Genomic DNA, 23,890 nt, shown 5'->3' with positions numbered 1-23,890 from the left:
CCACGCACCACAAATGCCCATTCTCCCCAAATGCAGTTCACTTCACTAGCACATATCAAACAAGATACGTATAACAAAGCTAAGACAAAGCTGAGGAAAACATTGCACAACTGAAAAGGGGAAAGTTGCTACAGCAAGACCATCAAGTTCACATAATTCATGGGAAGCACAGTCTTGACAAGAGGAAAGGAGAAGACTACTGAGTCAATGACTCAGCCTTGCAGTGGAAATACAATGAAGTAAGGCACATCTGTCCAGAAAATCAGCCATAAGGCAAAAAGAAAATGAATCAATGTTGTTTAAATAAAATCCCCGTTTCCTGTATTGGTTGTAGGACTTGAATATAAATCTAAAAGGATTTTAAACATTTCCTTTCTTTCTTTCTTTCTTTCTTTCTTTCTTTCTTTCTTTCTCCTTCTTTCCTTCCTTTCCTCCTTTTACATTTCTTTTTTTTTCATATTTTTTTTTTTTCCATTAAACAACATTTCCAACCATACAATAACCAACACAAAAAACCTTTTTGCTCTGCCAAGCTTACGACTTCCCTCCCTCCCTTCAACAGGTATCCCATATCAAATCCAATCGCACAATTTGTCTCTTCACTCTACTTCTACATTGTAGGATTTATTTCAATCCTGCTACTGTCTTCAAATTCTTGCAATGATCATTCAAATATGCAATCTTTCTTTTACATTTCTATACCACTATCATAAAGACTCGGGAAGCATCAGAACAAACTGGAGAATCCTTTTCTGTTTCCAGAGCCCTACAATCTGCTCTCAGTGGCAGAGGTGAGAGCAGAGAGACTGGCACTTCATTCAGCGCCACCATTGATGGTATGCTGGGCTGGGCTGATTGGTAATATTGTGAGAACTGGGGTGGGCAGAGCACTTCAAACTATGTGCCCAACTCAGTGATGGGAAAGAAAACCACACCCCTGATTTTTCTAACTGTTGTAGAGCTGGACTGGATGGATAGGTTTAAATGTTTCTGCCCAGCCCAGCCCAGCAGAACTATGATAAGGAAGCAATACCCCCTGGTCCTCTGCTGGTCAGCTGAGGAATGGGGGTGCAGTGTTTATTTGCAAGTCTGTGAGGTGGCCACACCCACCTTATGGGCTACACCTATTGCTAGCCTGAGGATCCTGGAGAGATTGCAAGGTAGGAGAGAGGTTAGCCATATATAATGTGTCTATAATGTAGGTGATCCAAGGCTGGCCACTGCCATTGAGAAGGCTCTGCCTTGGGTCACCATAACCAACCGTATGTCTTGTTGTGGTGGGATGTGAGACAAGGTCTCCGCTGATGACCTCAATTGGTGGGCTGGCCATTATGGGAGAAAGTGTTCCTTAAAATACGCCGCACCCAAGCCATTTAGGGCTTCAAACATAATAGCATATTGAGCTGTGGCCAGAAACTAACTGGGAGCCAACGCAAATTAAACAGCAGTGCAGAAACATGGACCCTGCAATGGCTACCTGAAAGCAGTCTTGCAGTTCCTAAACACAAACACCCTCCCTATTTTGCACTTCCCTATAATGTACCATGTGCCCTTCTCCCTTCATACCACCTTCATTCTCTGATTCTGACCCAACATCCATCCTCCTTGTCAATCACTTTCTGGGCACATTATGCTTTGGAAGTGGTTTCTTCCACTACCAGCAACCAGATGCTACTTGTTGTGGCTGGAATTATCATCCCCACTGTGTAACTTGATAGTTGTGACCAGTTCCCTTGTCAGCTGCTGGAATGCAAGCCACATTTATGTGGAAGCGGAAAGCTCCGAAAATATCCTTTCAGGCGCTCTCTGGGGATAAAATGGGCATGACAAATTGACACTCAAGGCTTCATGAAGCCTTGCAGAGCGTCAAGTGCGCTTCATTGACCAGAAAGGGGTTTAGAAGATGCTTAATAATGATAAAGGACAATCCAGCACCCAAGAGGCAAGCTTGGCCTTTGAAGAATTGAGTGTACATAAGTTGAAGCTCACTAGAGATTGAAAGATGACTTTTCCAGAAGTTCTCAGCAGGGTGTTTCAAAATAAAACTTATAAAACCACTTGTCCATGTAAAGCTTCAGTTCCCATTGACTCCCAAGTACGGAACAGGGAGAAATTTGAGTCAGTTTGCATTTAAATGCCAACCTGCCTATTTTGCCCTTTCTGAAACAATACACAATCTGAAAAAACAGCTATCCTTTGAAATGTGCATTTCTCTAAACTTTGCAGTGCCATTCTCCAGGCAAATGTGTACAGAGTTGCATACACAATGATAAACAGGGCATAAAAATGCATTATATATGGGGAAATTGTTTTACAAAAAAAAAAGGTATATTAGGCAAAATCAGGAAAATTCTGAACCAAAATGCTGATGAATTTTCATGAGGAACTTTCCGCCCCCCTCTTTAATTGCAAACTGGTGTGGAAATGTGGAAGAAAAGCTGAGTTGAAGATAGGAAAAATTAGAAACTGAGAGAAACCGAAACTGGCAGATTTGCATCATGGCATTCATGCAACTGCATTATAATGGAATGTTCTATGTGGACAAAGAACTGCCCCAATAACAAAATAGAAAGGCTTTGGGTGTTATGAAAATGCAACACAAATGCAACTTTGAGGGAAGATGCTGTGTTTCTGTGCTTTAAACTGATACTCTGGAATCAGTCTGGCAACGTTCTGTATCTCACCCATTTGTCCTGTGGCCTCACTGTTTATTTGAAGGGAAAGTAAACAAAGCAAACAGGTCTGGGATCCCCTGCCAATCAATTGCGTTATTTATTTTGCTCCTTTTTCACAGGTATAAATGTGTCTGGCAGGAATATTGACTCATGCCAAAAGCAGCAGCCAGCCATGGCAGAAATATTTTAGATGGGATCAGTTGAAGGGTATCATCTAGGCACTAGATCATACAAAAAAAAAAAAAGGGGGGGGGAGCCTGAGACAGAAACATGCACAGAAGCAGGCAAACCCTGCCAAGCGCATGCCATTGGCCAGCACAACAGCAACATGATATTTTTTTCTGGGAGATGAGCTGTGCCAGCACAACAGACTATGCAGCCTGGGAAAGGAGTGGGACCCCACTTAGAAATCGACCTTTATGACTTTATAGCTGGCTACAAGAAGGCCCCAGGGACAGAGGCTTTCAACTGTGGGAAGGCAAATCCTTTGGTAATGGATAACAAGGGCTGCCTAAGCACATCTACCCCCCTCCAATTTATTAAGGGTGCTTGGAATTGTACCTCTGTGAGAGGTAAACTATACTTCCCAGAATTATTTTTTGGGGGGGGTGCTTTAAATGTATGGTGTCCACACAGAGGAGGATGGACAGTATGATTTCTGTGTTCAAACGCCCCTTCTCCCCAAAACATTAGCTTACCTGCAACAATTATTCAGGCTGCATATGCACCATACATTCAAAGCAACTCCAAATAATCCAGGGAACTGTAGTTTACCCCTAACAGCTACAATCCCCAGCAGCACCCTTAACAAACTACAGTTCCCAGGATTCTCTGGGGGAAGCTATATGCATTAAATATACAGTGTGCCGTATACAAAGCCAAATACATTTATTCTTCTTCTTCTGAAGATGGCCAGTCTCATTTCTTACCTGCATAAATTCAAACAGATATTAGGATTAAGCCCGGAGTTCTAGCCAAAGTAAGTTTGATCTGGTCCCCAGGGAGATTAAGGAGAGTGGAGGGGATGAATAAGAGAGGCTCCCCGGGGTGAGAACAGTTTCTGCTGCCTAAGCAACAATTTCTACCTTCCAGAAATTACAGAGAAAGGAGCTGCTTTTGGCTTTACCAACTCTGTCCTTCAGGCTGCCAGGAACAGCTATTTTCCCATCCCATTTACTTTGGCTCAGAGTCTCTCAAATATTGCACTATCCAAAATAAATCTAGCAGTTCCCCATAGAGACTCCTTCCTGATGCTTAACATAGACTCTGCATCACTCCCTGAAGCCTCCATGTTTTCATCAGATATACAGTGGTGCCTCGCAAGACGAAATTAATCCGTTCCGTGAGGCTCTTCGTATAGCGGTTTTTTCGTCTTGCGAAGCAAGCCCATTGACAGCTTAGCGGATTAGCGCTATTAGCGGTTTAGCGGCTTTTAGCGGATCAGCTGATAAGCGGCTTAGGGCTTAGGAAAAGGGGAAAAAACCCTGCAGGAACTCGCAAGACATTTTCGTCTTGCGAAGCAAGCCCATAGGGAAATTCGTTTTGCGAAGCGCCTCCAAAACGGAGAACCCTTTCGTCTAGCGGGTTTTCTGTCTTGCGAGGCGTTCGTCTTGCGGGGCACCACTGTAGACTCCTTTTTCTTCTTGATATGGACCCCATTTCCTTCCGATTCTGCAACCTGGCACAGGCTCCATGTTGCCATTAGAAACTCGTTGGACATGTGACAAAAGATGGCAGACTACCTAAAACTTTTTTTGAACTGACTGACAATCTGGATTTGATTGACATCTGGAGGACAAAGAACCCCCTGGGAAGAGAGGGAACATTCTTTTCTGAAGCCCAACTGACATGGACAAGAATCGACCAAATATGGATAACTAGAGGTCTGGCACCTAAGACGAGAAAGGTGGAAATCGGCCCAAAGACCTGCTCCGACCATAACGCTGTAAAGATGGACATGAGACTAATCCCAACCGGCTCCTTTAGATGGAAGATGAATGACAATCTGTTTAGAGATCAGGAGATTACCAAAAAGGCCCAAAAAGTTTTGAAGGACTACTTTGAGATAAATTTGAACACCACGGTGGAAAAAAGAATCATCTGGGATGCAAGTAAGGCGGTTATGAGGGGGTTCCTGATACAACAGAACACTGTAAAGAAAAGAGCACAAAATGAGAAAAAAGATAAGATTTTGGAGAAAATTAAAGAATGTGAGAAGAAGTTAAGATTGAAACCGAAGTCAAAGGAGATTTTGAAAGAAATTTAATTTCACCAAGCACAATACTCCAAATTGATAAATCAGGAAGTGGAGTGGAAAGTTAAGTTAATGAAACAAAGATCATTCGACTCGTCAAATAAATGTGGAAAACTGCTAGCATGGCAGTTGAAAAAGAGACAAAAATTAAACACGATCACTAACCTAGAGACTGAAGGAAGAAATATTCAGAACCCTGTGGAGATTAGGAAGTGCTTCCAGAGATACTTTAAACAACTATATACTCAAGGGCCGCAAAACGAGGTTGAGATAGAACAATTTTTGATAAAGAATGGACTACCAAGGTTGTCTCAAGAAAATAGATCAATCCTGAATTGTAAAATAACACGACAAGAGATTGAAGCTGCCATTCAGAATATGCAATTGGGCAAATCCCCAGGGCCAGATGGGCTTACCTCCAAATATTATAAGATACTGAAAGACTATTTGATATATCCACTAATGGAGGTTTGCAATGAGATTATGGAGGGGAAGAAAGCACCGGAAACGTGGAAAGAAGCCTTCATCACATCGATACCTAAATCAGAATTGGAAAAGACACAACTTAAGAACTACCGCCCCATTTCCCTTCTAAATGTGGATTACAAAATCTTTGCAGACATTTTAGCAAACAGACTCAAAAAGGTTTTAAGCGAAGTGATCCACAAAGATCAGGCAGGCTTTCTCCCAGGAAGACATTTGTTTGCTAACACAAGGAATGTTATCGACATTTTGGAACTTTTGCAAACAAATATTAATACAAGAGCAGTGTTAATATTTATAGATGCGGAGAAGGCCTTTGACAACATTTCTTGGAAGTTTATGAAGAAAAACCTGGAAGGGATGGGAGTGGGACGGGGATTTGAAAATGGGATAGATGCAATCTATTCAGAACAGAAGGCTAAATTGATAGTTAACAATGTGGTGACAGAAGAGTTTAAAATTGAAAAAGGAACAAGACAAGGTTGCCCTATTTCCCCTCTGTTATTTATTTCGGTCCTGGAGGTGCTCTTGAATATGATTAGAGGGGACCGGTTGGTGGAAGGAATTCAGGTCGGAGCGAAACAGTACAAACTTAAGGCTTTTGCAGATGACTTAGTTTTGACCCTACAGGAGCCAGAATCTAGTACGAAAAGGGCATTACAATTGATTCAAGACTTTGGTCGGGTGGCGGGTTTTAAATTAAACAAACAAAAAACTAAGGTATTGGGGAAAAAATTGACAGTTTCAGAGTCAGAAAGAAAAAATAAAATAAAATAAAAATAAAAAAATTCCTTCCAGTAGCACCTTAAAGACCAACTGAGTTAGTTCTAGGTATGAGCTTTCGTGTGCATGCACACTTCTTCAGATACACTGTTGGCAGACCAACACGGCTACCTATCTGTAACTAGAGTCAGAAAGGTTTCAGAAAGAGACAGAGTTAAACGTGGTTAAAAAAGTAAAATATCTAGGGGTGAACATAACAGCAAAAAATCTGAGTTTATTCAAGGACAATTATGAAAAGTGCTGGTCAGAAATTAAGAGAGATTTAGAAAGTTGGTCAAGACTGAAACTTTCCTTGTTGGGCCGAATTGCTGCTATAAAAATGAATGTATTGCCAAGGATGCTGTTTCTTTTCCAGACTTTACAGATAGTGGATAAAATGGAGTGTTTCGGGAGGTGGCAAAGAGATATCTCTAAATTTGCCTGGCAGGGCAAAAAGCCCAGAATTAAGTTTAAAATATTAACTGATGCTAAAGAAAGAGGGGGGTTTGCCCTGCCAGACTTAAGGTTGTATTATGAATCAGCAGCTTTTTGCTGGCTGAAAGATTGGCTGCTTCTTGAAAACACTGATGTTTTAGATTTGGAAGGATTTAACAATGCTTTTGGATGGCATGCATATCTGTGGTATGACAAGGTTAAGATTCACAAGAATTTTAAGAACCACATTGTAAGGAAAGCAGTGTTTAATGTCTGGACAAAATATAAAGACTTATTAGAAAACAAGACCCCAAGGTGGTTATCACCTATGGAAGCTAAGGCTGTGAAAAGACCCAATATGGAGGTCGAATGGCCGAAATATTGGGAAATATTAGAAAGAGATGGAGACAATTGGAGATTGCAGAGTTTGGAGAAACTAAAAGATAAAGTGCGAGATTGGTTACATTACGCTCAGATTAAAGAGGCTTTTAAATTGGATAAAAAGCTAGGATTCCAGGTGGAAAAATCGAAATTGGAAACAGAACGGTTAGAACCTAAGACTAAAGTACTTTCAAGAATGTATAACTTGCTGCTGAGGTGGAATACACAGGATGAAATGGTTAAATCAGCTATGATAAAGTGGGCACAGGATATTGGGTATAATATCATGTTTGCTGACTGGGAAAAGTTATGGACCACCGGTATGAAGTTTACGGCATGTAATGCCTTGAAAGAAAACATTATGAAAATGATATATAGGTGGTACATGACCCCAGTCAAGCTAGCAAAAATATATCACCTGTCAGATAATAAGTGTTGGAAATGTAAGGAAACTGAAGGAACGTTCTTTCACCTCTGGTGGACTTGCCCCAGGGTTAAGGCCTTCTGGGAAATGATATATAATGAGCTGAAAAAGGTATTTAAGTATACCTTCCCTAAGAAACCAGAGGCCTTCCTTTTGGGCATTGTTGGCCAGAGGGTGTTAAAGAATGACCGAACATTATTTATGTATGCAACAACAGCAGCAAGGATACTTGTTGCCAAATATTGGAAAACTCAAGATTTGCCCACGCTGGAAGAATGGCAGATGCAACTGATGGACTACATGGAGCTAGCAGAAATGACTGGCAGAATTCGAGACCTGGGAGAGGAAGCAGTGGAAGAGGATTGGAAGAAGTTTAAGGACTACCTACAAAAACATTGTAAACTATATGAGTGCTAAGAAGGATGAGAGATTTGAAAATAACAGGGCACCATAAAGTTAGTTGAAAAGATTATGAGAATGAGTGAATTTTATGAGAAAAATAAATTTTGAATAAATATCATGCCAAAATTAAGTATTTAAGACTTAGATAAAAATATTCAAAGTTAGGGACAAAATATTGGAAATGTGTACAATAAGAATGGAAATAAGGTGATAAGTTGCTGGCTAAAGTTTTATAAATTTGGAACATAGGAGCGAGAGATGTGAGGAAGTCCAAAATTGAAGAAAAGATGGTTATTATAAGATGTTAAATTTTATGTTTGTTTCTTTTATGTTTGTTTTCTGTTTATTCTGTTTTTTCTCTTTACTGTATTAATAAAACTTTTAATAAAATTAAAAAAAAATAATAATAGAAATTCGTTGGACAGCAATGGCTGGCTATTTTAAGTCATAAGGCTGATGGCCTGTCTCGTTCAGCCTCCCTCTAGCCCAGGAACCTATGGGAATCCAGCAAGCAGGACCTGAGTGCAACAGCATTCTCCCCACTTGTGATTCACAGCAACTGACATACATACACCCTCTTGATAGTGGAGGCAGACTGTAACCATCATGGCCAGTAGCCTTTGATAGCCCTATCCTCAGTAAACAGGTCTAATCTTCATAGGAATTGAAATATACTCGGAGTCAAGAGTGGATTTCATGCTCTTTATTCAGCTCATAGTGGTGGGGAGGAATGAAAGTCCTCCCAAAATATCTGCTTTATATACATTATTTACAGAATGGGCTGCACGTGATTGGCTAGTTCCGGGATTCTCCTGTACGCCAATCAGGTTGTGGATTCACTTCCACCTGGAGCTGGATTGGGTGGCTCCTGCGGACCAATCATACTGCTGCATTGTTCTAGGACCAATCAGACTGCTGCATTTTGGATCCTATTGTTCTAGGACCAATCAGACTGCTGCATTTTGGATCCTATTGTTCTAGGACCAATCAGACTGCTGCATTTTGGATCTATTCAACTCAGTACATAACAGGAACACAGGAAGCAGCTCTATCAGTTTAAAACAGGGAACGTTCTCAGCCCTATCTGGAGATGCTGAGGATTGAACTTTGGATCATCTAAATGCAAAGCAGATGCTGAGCTATGGCCCTTCTCTCTTTTAAAGTGGGTGGCCATCTTGTGGGAGGGAATTCCGGTTTCACTATTTGGAAGTTCTTTCTTCTGCCTGTCCTGAATCTTCCAACATTCAGCTTCATTGGGTGGCCTTGGGCTCTCGTGTTATGAGAGAGAGAAATAAGTTCCTCTCCATACCATGCAGAATGCACCACTAATGTATCCCGCCCTTACCCAGCTTCCCCCTGCCCCAAATTAATCAAGATTTAAAATTCAGCCCTCTGCACCTCCTGACCCTCGGTTCTTACGCAAAACCCTCCTCCCATCTTTCTTACTCCCTCCTTGGCTCTAATTAACACTGGCAATAAAACGTGCTGCAGGCAAACTTCATGGTATGCATAAAGTGATCTGGGAGGGTGGGAACCGCATGAGCGGTTGAGAAACAAAACGAATGTAAGTCCCATGAGCACCAAGCAGTGAAATGAGAACCAAAGGGAGAGAATCTCTTGAAACAATTGTCCTTATCCCCAGCCAAAACAAAACCTTAGTACATAAAATTTGCCTTTCCCCCACATTCATCCCTTGCTATCCCTGGCCTCCCTCTTCCCTCCTATCTTCTGTTGCCCCCCTGCCTATTGAAATTGAGACTCTATACTCCTTGGGATGGGGACCACTCTCTCCTTTGCTTGTACTTCTCTATAAAGTTCTAAGTACATTGTTGGAACTGTCCAACAACCACCCTTTTGTCCCTGTGAATCTGGAGAGACAGAACAGATAACTCATGTCCTAATGTATTGCTCCTTCTATAGACATAAGTTTTTATTGAATCCCTTTTATGGAAATCCCCAGACAATTGGGTGCATGTTATGCTTTTTTACTTCCTTCAGATCAGAAGGCATCCACTTTTTCCAGGATGGCTAAATATTGTGCTGTTGCCTGTAAAACTCGCCAGGGAGTAATTTTAGCAAATTTATAATTTTGTTCTTTATGCCTAGCATTCTCTATTATGATACCTCTACTATTAACTTTATTGCTATGGTTCTCTGTTTTGTTTGGTACTATTTTATATATCTGGACAAAGTTTTTTTTTGGGCTAATTGTCAATGACTGTAAAAAAGAGATTATATACATACATACACACACACTCAAAATTCCATTCATAATATAAAGTGATCTCTGCTATTCCTGGAAGATTGATAGCAGAAGGGAGGGGGGTGGGGGACTGGTGTCTGGACCAAAATAATGTACGTCTTCTTCCGGCCACATCACCTCTCTCCCCTCTGCTTCTGGAGGGTACTTGGTGCCAAGGTTACAATAACCTTCCTGGGAAGAAGCCAGATGGGCTTTCTCAGAGTTTATAATGGATCTGCCTCCCACAGCTGAAATAACATCAGCCTTAACCCAAAACTTTGATATTGGGGCCAATAGGAAAGATGCTAGACGCAGAGCAAATGATACAGGGGCTGGTGGCGACAACTCAAAAGTAGCATCCTACTGTAAGGCCAAGGGAAACTGACAAACCAGGCTGGGTTGGAAGAAACCCAGCCAGTTAGAAGCAGGTTGCTGATTCTTCAAATTCGAACAGGAAGCTCTCTGCAGACATGTATAGGAAAGAGCACAACCTCAGAAATGTCTTGTTCAAATGAGAAATCGTGGGATTGTTACTATTTGGATCAGGGAACACCAAAGGGAGTTATGGGTAAAGAAAACAAAGTTCCTGAGAATTGCCAAGATGAACCTTGAGACACAACTCAAGTCTCATGGAGTTCTTTTCCAACTTGACCTCACCCCAACCCAAGTTATTGAATATCAGACTGCAAGCTTATGAGCTGGCATGATGAAAGCAAAATGTAAGCCTCAGACAGCTGGGAGCACGTTCTGGGCGATAAAACATTCTCCAGAATAATGATTCAGTTACCAGCATAAGCACATATCATGACATATTAATACAGAAATGTGGAAATGTAACATGGTTATTTCCTAACTGTGATACGATCAGATTAGAGAAAAAGAAAGTGTTATTTTTATTGTTTTTGTGTGACTTGAAAAATACTGAATTTAGCTGTACAACAGCTGAAGAGAACTTATACCGCCCAAAGATGAGACTTCATTCTCTGAGCATTCCTTCTCTCTGTTTGGTAAATCTGCTCAGTTCCAGTCCATCAAGGACGGCTGTGGGCAGGATCCCTACATGGCTGGGGTTGGACTAGATCAGGCATAGGCAAACTCTGCCCTCCAGATGTTTTGGGATTACAACTCCCATCATCCCTGTCCTGTTAGCTAGGGATGGTGGGAGTTGTATTCCCAAAACATCTGGAGGCAGAGTTTCCCTATACCTGGACTAGATGATCCCTGGGTTCCCTTCCATCTCTACAGTCCTATAATTACCGTATTTTTCGCCCTATAAGACCCACTTTTCCCCCTCCAAAAATGAAGGGGAAATGTGTGTGCGTCTTATGGGGCGAATGCAGGCTCCTTGGCTTCAGCGATAGCAACGCGAAGCCTCCGAAGCCTGTGCTCCGGAGGCTTCGCGTTGCTTCCGCTGAAGCCAGGAGAGTCTGCTCTTTGAGGCTGGCGGTGGGGAAAGCAGCGCTTCCCCCATCGCCAGCCCCAGAGGATGGGGGGCAGCAGGAAGGCGCGCAACGCCTTCCCGCTACTCTCCAACCCTCCTGCGGGCTTTTGTGGCAGATGGGGGAATTCCCCCACCTCCCGCAAAAGCCGTGCACTCTTTAAAGGGGCTCCACGGCTTCTGCTGGCTTTTCTACGAGGGGGGGGAATTCCCCCACCTCCTAGAAAAGCCTGCAGGAGCCGCGCAGCCTTTAAAGAGCGCGCCGCTCTTGGGGGCTTATCCTCGAGGAGGGAGAAGGGACTGACTGGCCGTTTCAGTCCCTTCTCCCTCCTGGTCGAAAAGCCCGCAGGAGTCACGCTGGGCTCCTGTGGGCTTTTGCGGGAGGTGGGGGAATTCCGCCACCTCCCACAAAAGCAGGGAGAAGGTCTTGGAGTAGCGCACAGGCTGCGTGCAGCCTGTCCACTGCTCCCAGAGCTGCGGGGGGGGGGGGAATCATATTTTTTTTACTTGATTTTCCCCCCTGAAAACTAGGTGCGTCCTATGGGCCGGTGCGTCCTATAGGGCGAAAAATACGGTAATCTATGATTAACCTAGCACACCATATAAAATGAATATTCACCCCTGTTACTGGGAGGACTGCCTAGATTCTCTTTATTTCTTTTCCCTACCTACTAAGGAATCTGTACCTCCATCTATGAATGGAGACAGAACTGAGTAACAGCTGGTTGTATTTCTAGAGTTGGAGGATCAACTATCATGTGTTTCCTTCTTCCAACAACCTGATACCTACATAACAGCTAAAAGAGCCTCACTTAAATGTCTGCTAACTCAACCCACACACCCTCTTAAGTCTCTTATCAGATGCAGAGAAGCAAGGCTTGCACACCAGCCCCCAAAAATAATCTTTTCCTGACATCCTGCCCCTGTATCATTTGCATGATGAATATCTCTGGAGCACTTGAAAAGTTGCACACTATTTTGTGACATTTCAGTTGGCCTAATAAAGGTATTATTCATTGCATCCCTTCCTTCATTCCATATTAGGCCTTCTCCTGTGAGGCAGCTCAGGTCAGGCTAAGAGAGAGACTGGTCCAAGGCCAGTCAGTGCGTTTTATGGCCAAGCAAATACTTGAAGTGTTTTTTTAAATATATATATATATATATATATTTGCATGAAGGAATGAACTTGCCCGGAAGCCATCTTCTACACAGGTTTAAGACAAGAGCATTCTTAAGAAATTTCTCTGAATCATTTCCACAGAATTCAAGTCATCTGCACTTAATTTTATCACTCTTAGAAAATGTAGATGGTGTTGAATTAATTTATGTACTGCTTAATGCCAAAACAGGCTTCCAAGCCAGGGGTTCTCACATTTTCTAGTCCCAGGGCCCTCTTGAGATGGCTGAAAATTACTGAGGCTCACAAAATTATGGCACAGAGACACAATTACTAAATGGTAGAAAATGGAGGGAGAGTTTGGCATATCAGCTGGCAGTTACTAACATCATTTTTTACTGATATCCAATCCATCTTTGGAAATTGTTAAATTCTTTGTCATGGCAGTTTCCTTGTGGCAATGAGTTCCATTGCTCAGTTTTTCTGAGGTCCTGTACAACCCCCCAATTATTAAGCAGAATTTGCTGATACAGATACACATGGTCCCCATCTATACTACACATTTAAAGCAACATAATGCCACTTTAAACAGTCATTCTAGGACTGTTAGTTTGTTAGGTGTGCTGAGAGTTGTTAGGAGACCCCTTTGCACAGAGCTACAATTCCCAGAGTTCCCTGGGACGAGAGACTGACAGTTAAACTACTCTGAGAATTGAAATCCCTACCCTTTTCTTGATCCTTACATATTTTTGCTCTTGTCCGTGCAAACCTTCTTTTTAAAAAGTCCCAGGAGGTGTGCAATATACTCAGCAACTATCTCTCCTCTGGCTCCCTAAGCATAAAAACTGTATCTTCTATTCTCAAATAAATCTCCTTCCACTACCAACCAGTTTTCCCTTTATCTTTTGCCTCCAAAGTCCTGGAACATTAAAACCCTCCATGGCTTTGCCCCACCTGATCTCTCACATGATCATGAGCATAGCCAGGATTTATATGGGTGTCCTGCCCACCCCACCCCACCCCATAAATACTGGCTATGCCCATGACTACAATATAAGATGGGAGAGATCTGTCTAGCAATTTGGAATGAAATGTCTCAACAGGTTTGTTTTTTTTAAAAAAAATATATTTTTACCCCAAGTGCTCAGAAAAATCTGTCAAAAGCTTTCTACAATTTCTACGTTTAGTTAAGTGTTTTTATTCATTTACTTGATTGGGGGGATGCAGCACTCCCTGCTGCCTTTGCCTGTGATCGTGATGCACCCCTTCCCATGATAACTTTTGCTCACCTGTGCCAATACTCACAGGCAGCCAAAGGTGTTCTGCTCTGCCAAAAGACTCTTTTCCTTCCCCAGCAAATTATGACAGTTAACAGTGGTTCAGCCGGGGCAGGGCTGGATTTAGGTTTGAAGAAGCCCTAAGCTACTGAAGGTAATTGGGCCCTTTATATGTCCAGCTGCCCTTTGTCAACAACAAATTGTTGCTGTTTTTTTGTGTTGAATATATGCTATATGGTAATTTATGGACCTAATACGTATCCAAAGCCATTTGCACATGTTGCCACACAACCAGTCCATGCAGAATGTAGGCACCTTATATATAGAAATGAGCAAACCAGTGATATTTTAGGGAGCAGGCTAGCAGGCGGGCCCCATTTCTTACATCATAGGAGCCTACACAACACAAAACACTGTTGCTGTATGTAGGTTTTGTTTTACTGTATTTGTTTTTTATCTTATATTTTGGAAATGTACATCCAGGGGTTTTTTTCCTTTACTTTTTTGGGGGGCCCTAAGCTATAGTTTGTTCAGCTTATATGTAAATCCGGCACTGGGTGCGGGGTACAACTTCTCCATCCTATGCAGCACAGCTACCTGACATGCTACACCTGCCAGCATCCCTTTTGCAGCTGTGCAATAAACAGGGACAAAGGAAGCTGGATTAGGCCACTGGCCACCGTAAACACAGAATGCTGGACGAGATAAACCTTTCTGGTCGTGCCGCTTCCTTTGGTCTCCCCGTCCGGAAAGCAGCGCCTTCCTCCTCCGGCTTCTTCCGCTTCGATGACGAAAGGAGTCGGAGCGGCCACAACGACGCCGCTTCCCTCCCGAGAACTCACAACCCGACGGTGAGGCAAGCTCCGCCCCCTCTGGAGATCGGGCCTATCAGATCTCAACGGGCGGCGGGGCAGGTTCTTCGGTCGTCCAATGGCAACGGGCCTACCCGGAAAAAGCGCGTGTGCGTCGGTCCGGCTGGCTACAAACTCCTTTTGCTTTTCGTTCCCTCCGCCGGATTGGTTCCCCCGCCCCGCCAACCCTTTCTATCCACCTTCGCTTCGAATCGGCAGGATGTCGGCCGCGGCTGCGAAAAGGGAATCCGATCTCTCCGGGCAGATCGAGGACTTTGTGGCGCTGCTAAAGCGGGGCGGGAAGAGGCCTCGCTCGGAGGATGTTGCCCGGCAGACGGTGGGCCTGCTGCGGAGGATCGTGGCGAACGGGCGCTGGGACAATGCGGGTGAGAGGAGCTGGAGCGGCGGAGGCGGCGAAGGAGCCCTCGCCTCATGCACGGGCTCCTGTCGCCGGGCTTAAACCCTTTCTCCCCAGTCGTGCCCTCCACCCGTTTCTTCCCTAAACCGAGAAACAAAACCGCGATTTTACTTCGGTTGGCTCCTTTCGCCACAAGTAGCTGCAACGATGGCAGGACTTGCCTAGCTCACCACACATAACAGATAGGTAGCCGTGTTGGTCTGCCATAGTCAAAACAAAATAAAAAAATCCCTTCCAGTAGCACCTTAAAGACCAACTAAGTTAGTTCTAGGTATGAGCTTTCGTGTGCATGCACACTTCTTCAGATACACTGAAACAGAAGTCACCAGACCCTTCTATATAGTGAGAAGGTGGGGAGGGGTATTACTCAGAAGGGTGGTGGGAATGGGTGATAGGCAGATAGCTGTGATGAGCCTGTTGACGACTCTTAACGACTGCAATAGGTCTTCCAGGAAAAAGCAAGGGGTGAAAAGAAGTGTGCATGCACACGAAAGCTCATACCAAGAACTAACTTAGTTGGTCTTTAAGGTGCTACTGGAAGGAATTTTTTTATTTTGTTTTCACCACACATATTTTGCCTTTCCACCTCGAGCGGTCACAGGTGCAATGGAAGTTTATGACTCCTGCACCTTTTAAGCAGAGATTGATGACCTATGGCCCTGTAGATGTTGTTGCCCCTCCAGATCCCATCGTCCCTGACAATTGGTCATGATGGTTGGAGCTGATGGGAGCTGGAACACCTGGAGGGCCACTTGTATTTTAAATGGTCGTATTGGAGAGCTGATTATGGAAGGTGCTTCTTTTCCCCCCACCCCTATGTAGCTGCCAACATTTTCTTATACACAATTTTTATTTTTTTTTACAAATAATTTTTATTAACCGACCAATCAAATCAAATCACATCACATCACATAAATTCCAAATTACAAAGCCGAATTTTAAAATTTTTGTTGGGGGTACCCATATTTCAAGTTCCGAAGGGGGATCCAATCATCTTCTTGCTGCTGCATTAATGTCCACAAATCTGTCCAAATAATGTTCATAATTCTATCCAATCCTATCTTGCTGTTTCCCACATCTCATCTTGTTATTTTGGTATATTTTTCCTTTCTCTTTGCGACCTCTTCTGATAATCTCCTTAAGCAGGTAAAACAAGTTGTAATCCTGTGTGAATTTTTCCGTTCCTCCAATAGCCATATCAAGATGGTTTCCATATATCATCACTTCCATAGATAAAAGCACTCTTTCCATCATTAATCTTCGCAAATCTGTCGCCTTCTTTAGTCTCTGAGGAGGTTCGCCCGCAGTATAAAAACAGATCCATTCCTCCTCCCAGACATAAATCTTTCGACAGAACTTGCCAAAATGGCGACGCTGTTTTTTACTGCGTCATCCCAAAGCTCTTGTACTTTCTTCGATCTCCTTAAAACATGCTTTTGGTTAGAATTTATTTTCACACAGTCTTAAATCATCCAGCTTAGGTCATTTAATCGGCATTTCTGACTTGGGGGGGGGGATTATTGGTTAATCACATAGAAGAAAGAAAGAAAAGTTTTTTCCCCTCCCCCATCAGTCCCGCTGCCGACATACCGAGCCTTGATGTGTCTTCTCATGATATATTCCTGTTTATCCGACCCGTCTTCTTTCACAGAGGTCCCTTCAATTAGCAGTCTTTACTCCCCATTCTTCACTTGAAATATGTGCATTTGCTTCTTCCTAATTGTTTATTTTCAAGTTGCTGCAGCTAGTGGCGCGATCAGAGACAGCGTCTAGGAGAGCCGAAGTCCACAAAAGGGCGTTCTGCCTAGTGCCCTCACCCCTCGAATCCGGGGGTGATTTATGGGCACAGCAGGCAAGGGCAGTCCCCCCCATTCCCTTTGGGGGGCAGGGAGGCTGCATACTCCCATTACAGCCTCTTAATTACCTCGTGTGGGTTGGAGAGATGTTATTGTTGGCCATCTTCCAATGCGCCCCTAGTGGCCCCCTTCTTATACACAATTCTTAGGGAGTCCCTAGATTGGTGTGCAACCCGTCTTCCATGTGATAATGGTGCATTAGTGGTGGTTTTCTATTGGACCTCCCATACATTATTACATTTTATTAGCATTTCTGCAACGCATCCTCAATGTCATCACATTATTGCTGTCTAGAAGGTCACTCTTGTGCTGGCAAAAGACAAAACAATAACTCCAGAGCCTCTGTGATATAAGTTACAACATTTCAGTTAAAAGCTATGGGAGATGCCCTGAATTGAAATGAAGCAGTATGTTTGCCCCAAAACATTTGTAGAAGTAAGCAGTATAGAGAGTGGGATTGCCTATAACTACCCCAATACAATCATGAACACAAATAATATTGAATGCCCAATAAAAAGGATGTCTGGGACCCTTAAAAGGTACATAAGCCAAACACCCCCACACCCCGCCTGCAAGTGGTTATCCTGTCCTTGCCTCTGTTGATCTGTGTAATGTAGGCACTTTTTACTGGATGTATCATCCTGATCTGGGTAGGCTTATTTTAATCACCAAAAAAGGGGGGTGGAAAGTAATTCAATGTATCACACAGCCCCCCCCCCCAGGTTCCTGCCAACCGGATGCAGGCAGAGTGAGTAGTTTGAAGTATCATTTGAGTGTCTACTGTGAGGAGTAGACACCCTGTACTATGGAATTAACTTTGAAAGTTCCTTACATTTCAGGAGAGCTGATAAGCATAATTCGTCAGGAGGGTAAGAAAATGACTGCGGCCCAGCCATCTGAGACCACTGTAGGCAATATGGTGAGACGAGTGCTGAAGATAATTCGAGAGGAGTATGGCAGGTAATGGTTGCTTTTGTTTGATCAGAACCTAGCCAATCCAATTTCTCTAATGTAGAAACCACCTGACCTTACCACATCTGGAACTTTCTGTTTAAAATTTATATATAACCATTGGAACTCATTTGTAGAAAGGGTTTTGAAACAGTTGATTTTGGAGTGTTGAATCTTTATTCCGCTATTTTTAGGACCTAAATTATTCATGTGATTATAAGCTGTTTTATTTTATTTATTAAATTTCTATACTACCCTTCACCCGAGGAACACAGGGTGATTTACAAGCTAAAAATAGAAAAATACATAACACAGTAACAAAACAATACACCCACCCACCCCCGTTTAAAAGGCCAAAGTCTGTTTAATTAGTAAACGTCTGAGAGAGGAGGAATGTTTTTGCCTGGCACCTAAAGATATGTAATAAAGGCACTAGGTGAGCCTCCCTGAGGAAAGCATTCCATGTCTATGACAGGGGACTGATATCAAAATTCCCCACTTTCAGACCACCCTCTTCTTGCCCAGTTGAAGGTCCAGAGTGTGACCTGCCACATGTGTTGGGCTGATGATATGTTGAGCCAGCCCCAAGGTCATCATGGTAGTGATGAAGCCCTGAGCCACCCCAGAGCACTTTACCATGGCTGTTGAAAGCCCCCAAAACCAGCCGTCCAGGAGCCCTCAACATCATTCTGAGACCCGCTCTGTCAGCTCAGGTTGGGAGACCGTGGGCAGTGAGGCAGGCAGTAAACCAGCAGAATCCCTAATCTGTCCCAATTGCTTAATGCCAGGAACAAATACTTAGATCCCCCACAGAAGCCCTGTTTTTATTTCACCAGCCCGGCTAGATGATGTAATTCAGCTGGGGGTAGAGTGACAGGTGTTGGTGAGAGTGGCTGAGTCCAGGCCTCAGGGCTTTGGTCCTGCAAAGAGGCATCCAAGCTTAGGAGTCTTCAGCTGTTCCTGGGGTCCTCCCTCGCTTACACAGGAGTGGTGTTTTAATCTGTTTTTAATATTGTGTTTTAACTGTAACCCGCCCTCAGCCCTTAGGATGAAGGGTGGGTAAGAAATTATAATTAATAATGTGTTGCTACTGTATGTACCATTCCCTGGCAAAGTAATTACCTTGAATCAAACCACAATTGCACATACTATTCTTTTTCTTTTCTGGCCAAACACACTTGAGCTGTGTAAGCAATATTGACCCAGGATATTTGGTTTTTAGAAGGACTAACATAAATATAATCAGATGTTCTTAATTCCTTCTTTGATGGGAAGCCACAATGCCTGGTTCAGCATGTAACTTAGTCTTCCAGCAGGATTGTTTTTCTGTTTTGAAAAAGTCCCTTTTGTTTTGCAGGCTTCGAGGATACAGTGAGGAGAGTGACCAGCAGGAATCACTACACAAACTTCTGACCTCGGAAATTAGCGACGACACTGAGAGTTTCAATATCTACTATCCTCCACTCAGGGCCAATATCATTGAAATTATTAGTGAACTGTTGATTGAACTAGGTAAGAGAGAGCAGTATAATAACAGGAATAACTGTGGGAACTACATGATTGCTAGTAAAATGAGAAAGTTCCAATAATGAGTATTGCTGAAGTGTTCCACCCTTAACTGCTGCATAATGCTGCCTTCCTATTAGGAAGATCAGAAATGAGAAGAAACAGGTAGAGCTTTTTCCATCATTTTCAGCTGGAGTAGTGTAAGAAGATTTTAGTACTCATGATATAGTAAGTGGTACAAATATAGCCCACCTAGGTTCAAGATACAGACGTAACCACAGGAAGCTGCTTCTTGCATGGAATGAAAGCTAAACAGTTTGTGTCTGTAATCTGTAGGGACTGTTAAAAGTTTATATAATGCACATAATGCCCTTTCATCCAATTGTAATTGCAAACCATATCAGTAATGTGTCCTTTTTTGTCTTTTTTAATGCCATAAGCCCTTGGCAGTATACGATTCAGGTATGGTAGGAAATAATGAGATTCCACCCTGTTTGGATTAGTGCCCTATTTCCTAGCTAATTTGTAGTGGAGGAGGTGTTGGGCCTGTCTTTTCTCTTATGGCTGGATTTCTTTTTTCTTTTCTTTTATTTGCAGAGGGCACCACTGACAACATTGCCATGCAGGCCCTGGAGCATATCCACTCTAATGAGGTGATCATGACCATTGGCTATTCACGCACAGTTGAGGCCTTCCTGAAGGAGGCAGCACGCAAGAGGAAATTCCATGTAATTGTGGCTGAATGTGCACCCTTTTGTCAGGTGAGGCCTGTTATCTGGGCTATCCTTGTCCCCTGCTCACTGTTGACTATGGAACACTTCTAATTGTATTTTTGTTTTATTTATTTAACAAATTTTACAAAAATAGAAACTGTATATTTTAATCATAATTGAAATATTTTTTCCATTTATGGGAATGTAGGCTTTGTGAACAGGCAATAGGTTAAGGGAAACTTCATACCTTTCCCAGTAAGAGGATGGTAGTGTTTCTGATGATAATGGCTTTTATGGACAGTGTGAAAACCTTGCATGCCTGAACAGCACCCATTTCACAATAAATTCTGATAGCTGGCAGTTTTGAGATACAAGAAAGCATTTCTTCATATAATGCATAGTCAACACACCATTGATATTATTCCCACGCTGTATCAACCAACACTTCTTGTTGTTCCAAAGTCTGCTGTTGCAGGCAAAGCTCTAATACAGGATCAGACTTTCTCTGTGATGGAATTCCCTGTCTGGAATTCTTCTTCTGGAAGTGGCAGGATAATAGTGCCAGCTTTAAACATATCTGTTCTCCTAGGTACAGTATTTGGTGACTGACATATAGGCTATTCAGCTTTGTATTTACTGATAAATCTATTTGTTGTTTCTTTGTTTAATACATAGTTCTATAGTATTTTGGAAACTGTCCTATGGTTCTTTTGTAATGAAGAACAGTCTAAAAGGTTCTGTCAATAATTGTTATAAATAAATAACATAGTGATTTAATTGCCACAAGTCTTTGTGGTGAATGATGAGCATTACTGTTTGTTTTTAAAGCATTAGGTGATTACTTGAGGGCTAAATAGTAGAAAAAATAAACCATAGGTGTGAATCTCCATTTTCAGACTTCTAACTGACCGATTCTGGGATTAAGAGGTGATGGATATTGTCAAGGAATCTGTCTCGTTACTGTTGACAGAAATAATACTTGGATTAGTGGGACCATTGGTGTGACCTGGCTTGAGATGAACTGTGTGCTCATAAAGCTTCAGAAACTCTAGCCTACAGGCATTACTTGCCTGGCCCTTCCAATGCACATTGTCACTTTCCCCTTTTTCCTTTTCAGGGTCATGAAATGGCTGTCCGTTTGTCTAAGGAGAACATAGAAACTACCGTCATGAGTGATGCCGCCATCTTTGCTGTCATGTCTCGCGTCAACAAGGTAGGCAGGTTGGGATTGTTTGGTTTGTTTCTGCTGCTATGTGGACCATACTGGGAAGCTTGTAGGTTCAAGAGTGGCGAAACTCTTTTAGGCCAAGGGCTGCACTGAACTATTGTAAACCAGCCAGGGGACAAAGTGTAAAAAATGGATATGGCTTTTTGAAAAAAGACAAAAGACAAAATTATGTGGGCCACAGAAAAAGCACCCCCAAAACTTTTGGCATAACAGCATCACAGTGCAATACCTATGGAAGTAGTCATTGAAATAACTAGACTTTTATTATTATTTTTTAAAGTTTTAAATAGAAGAAATGGAGGATGGGTTGGGGGCCCCACAAAAATCTTTTATCATCATGGCAACAGAGCCAGAATCCAATAGCAGGCAAAATTCCTGTTTTGAAAAACTGGAGCTGGGGGGGGGGCATCATAAAAAGCTCTTGGCTGACTACGTGTTATCTGGGGAGTCCCATAAGAAATTGTGTTGGATCAGATGGGTCAAGATCAACCTTTTTGACAAGCAAGAGGGCCAGACTCAACTACAGTTTTGCTAGTGGAAGCCAGTGCAAGAATTCCTGCTGGTGCAATGGGCTCCCCCCCCCCCCCGTGCTTCCCCCAATACGCTCTGGACAGCTGAGAGTCACCCCCAGAACAATATGCAGGGGAAGGAGAGATCACTTCATTGGGAAAACAGAAATGCTTGTGCTGCCAGAATGATCTCCTTAGTGCTATGATGAATTATACCCAAAATTTGCTCCCCACTCGAGTTACTGGTTCTATTGTACGTTAGGAATGCTTATCATCATGCTGGGTCATGATCTAAGATAAATAACTTCCACCACATTATTATGATACTCTGGTTTCTTAATATTTCTGTATTGCAGGTAATAATTGGAACAAAGACTATCTTGGCCAATGGTGCCCTGATAGCTGTCAGTGGAACTCATACCTTGGCACTGGCAGCCAAGCACCACTCCACCCCTCTTATTGTCTGCGCACCCATGTTCAAGCTCACACCACAGGTAGGTGCAGTAACTTCTGAACAGTATCTCTACGGTCAAGAGCAACACAAATGCTCCGAGAGAGCCAGTGCTGCTGCACATGGATGAATCCAAATGCATGCATTAATATGGACCTTTGCTAATGCAACCAAGTTGCAAAATGTCTGTGTGTCTTGTAGAGAAGACCATAAAGTAACCGTGTCAATGCTCTTGAATCCTGTCCTGCACCGCTGGGTACCATTTGGATCGTATCTCTTCTGAAATCTAACAAGGCATATGGAATGGACCAAGGCTATGTGAACATGCAAGTGCTGAAAATGATATTGGATACAGAATTCAGAGGCTTGATAATAAGAATAAATGATAAGTTTTAAAATGTACGAGAAAAGTACCTATGCTGCATCTCTTGCATAGGATGATAGTGATGGTTCCTTTGCTGTTCTCTCTTCCAGTTCCTTAATGAAGACGACTCATTCCATAAATTCGTCTCTCCACAGGAAGTGTTGCCTTTCACAGAAGGTAGAATTTTTAAAAATTATTTTGAGAGGAAGCTTCTTTGTAAACTACTTTTAGTGACTCTGGACCTTTGAAAGCCCAATCTATACATGTTTTCTTAGAAAGAAATCCCATTGTGTTCAACGGGGCTTACTCCCAAGTAAGTGTGCATAGGATTGCAGCCTGAGTTGCTAAGCTTCAATCTTAAATTCACTGACCAAAAAGCAAGTCTCATTGAACTTCATGGGACATACTTCTGAGTAAACATGCAAAAGGTTGCACTGTTAGTACTAGGGAGATATTCACTATGCTTACATCCTGATCTACTTTAAGCAATAACTGTTCTGTAACTGTTTCTTCAGCTAATATATTTTGTACATGCCTTCCTCCAACTCATATTGGGCACCGAAGGCAAAATATGGTGTGATATAAGCAGTGATATACTATCAAGATAATTTTGGCTAAGCAAGCACGGGCAATGGTCCCCAACTGTGTCTTTAACGCTGCTGTTCTGAGGGATTCTCAGTGCAGTTTTCTTTTGAATAAGCACGCTTATGATTACACTGTTGTGTACTCAGGCTTTGAATAATAGAGCACTTGAGGCAAGATAGGTTTTTATCTCACATCTTTTTGCTGCATTGTCTCAGTTTTTTCACTGATTCTTATGTGCCATACACTAAGTGCAAGGCCAATTTTTTCTTGTTCACTTCTGTTGTTCATTTTTCACTCAAATTGCATATTTTTCTTTCAGGAGATATTCTGTCTAAGGTCAACATTTATTGTCCGGTCTTTGACTACGTTCCTCCAGAACTTATCACACTCTTCATTTCAAATATTGGAGGCAACGCTCCTTCCTACATCTATCGTCTAATGAGTGAACTCTATCACCCGGCGGATCGTGAACTTTGAGCTGTGGACACCATTTATATCACGGAGTAGATGTGTACTTTCGCCTGAAGAAGCACCGCCAAAATAAAACGTCAAACTGCAGGAAATGGAC

General features: G+C 42.6%; 1 protein-coding gene across 1 annotated transcript; it reads left to right on the top strand.

Annotated features, from left to right (window-relative positions):
• The first annotated feature begins 14,861 nt into the window (after positions 1–14,861).
• Positions 14,862–23,889, top strand: EIF2B2 (eukaryotic translation initiation factor 2B subunit beta). The gene is made up of 8 exons (XM_081864294.1): positions 14,862–15,127; positions 17,855–17,975; positions 19,324–19,478; positions 20,070–20,233; positions 21,303–21,398; positions 22,279–22,416; positions 22,848–22,914; positions 23,642–23,889. The coding sequence occupies exons 1-8, from the start codon at positions 14,962–14,964 to the stop codon at positions 23,797–23,799; spliced, it is 1,065 nt and encodes a 354-aa protein (XP_081720420.1). The 5' UTR covers positions 14,862–14,961; the 3' UTR covers positions 23,800–23,889.
• The last annotated feature ends 1 nt before the right edge of the window (position 23,890 follows it).

Source organism: Podarcis erhardii (assembly GCF_964252035.2).
Source record: "Podarcis erhardii genome assembly, chromosome: 1".
NCBI lineage: Eukaryota > Metazoa > Chordata > Lepidosauria > Squamata > Lacertidae > Podarcis > Podarcis erhardii.
The sequence above is the reverse complement of the archived record's forward strand: the minus strand, read 5'-3'. Positions and strand labels throughout refer to the sequence as shown.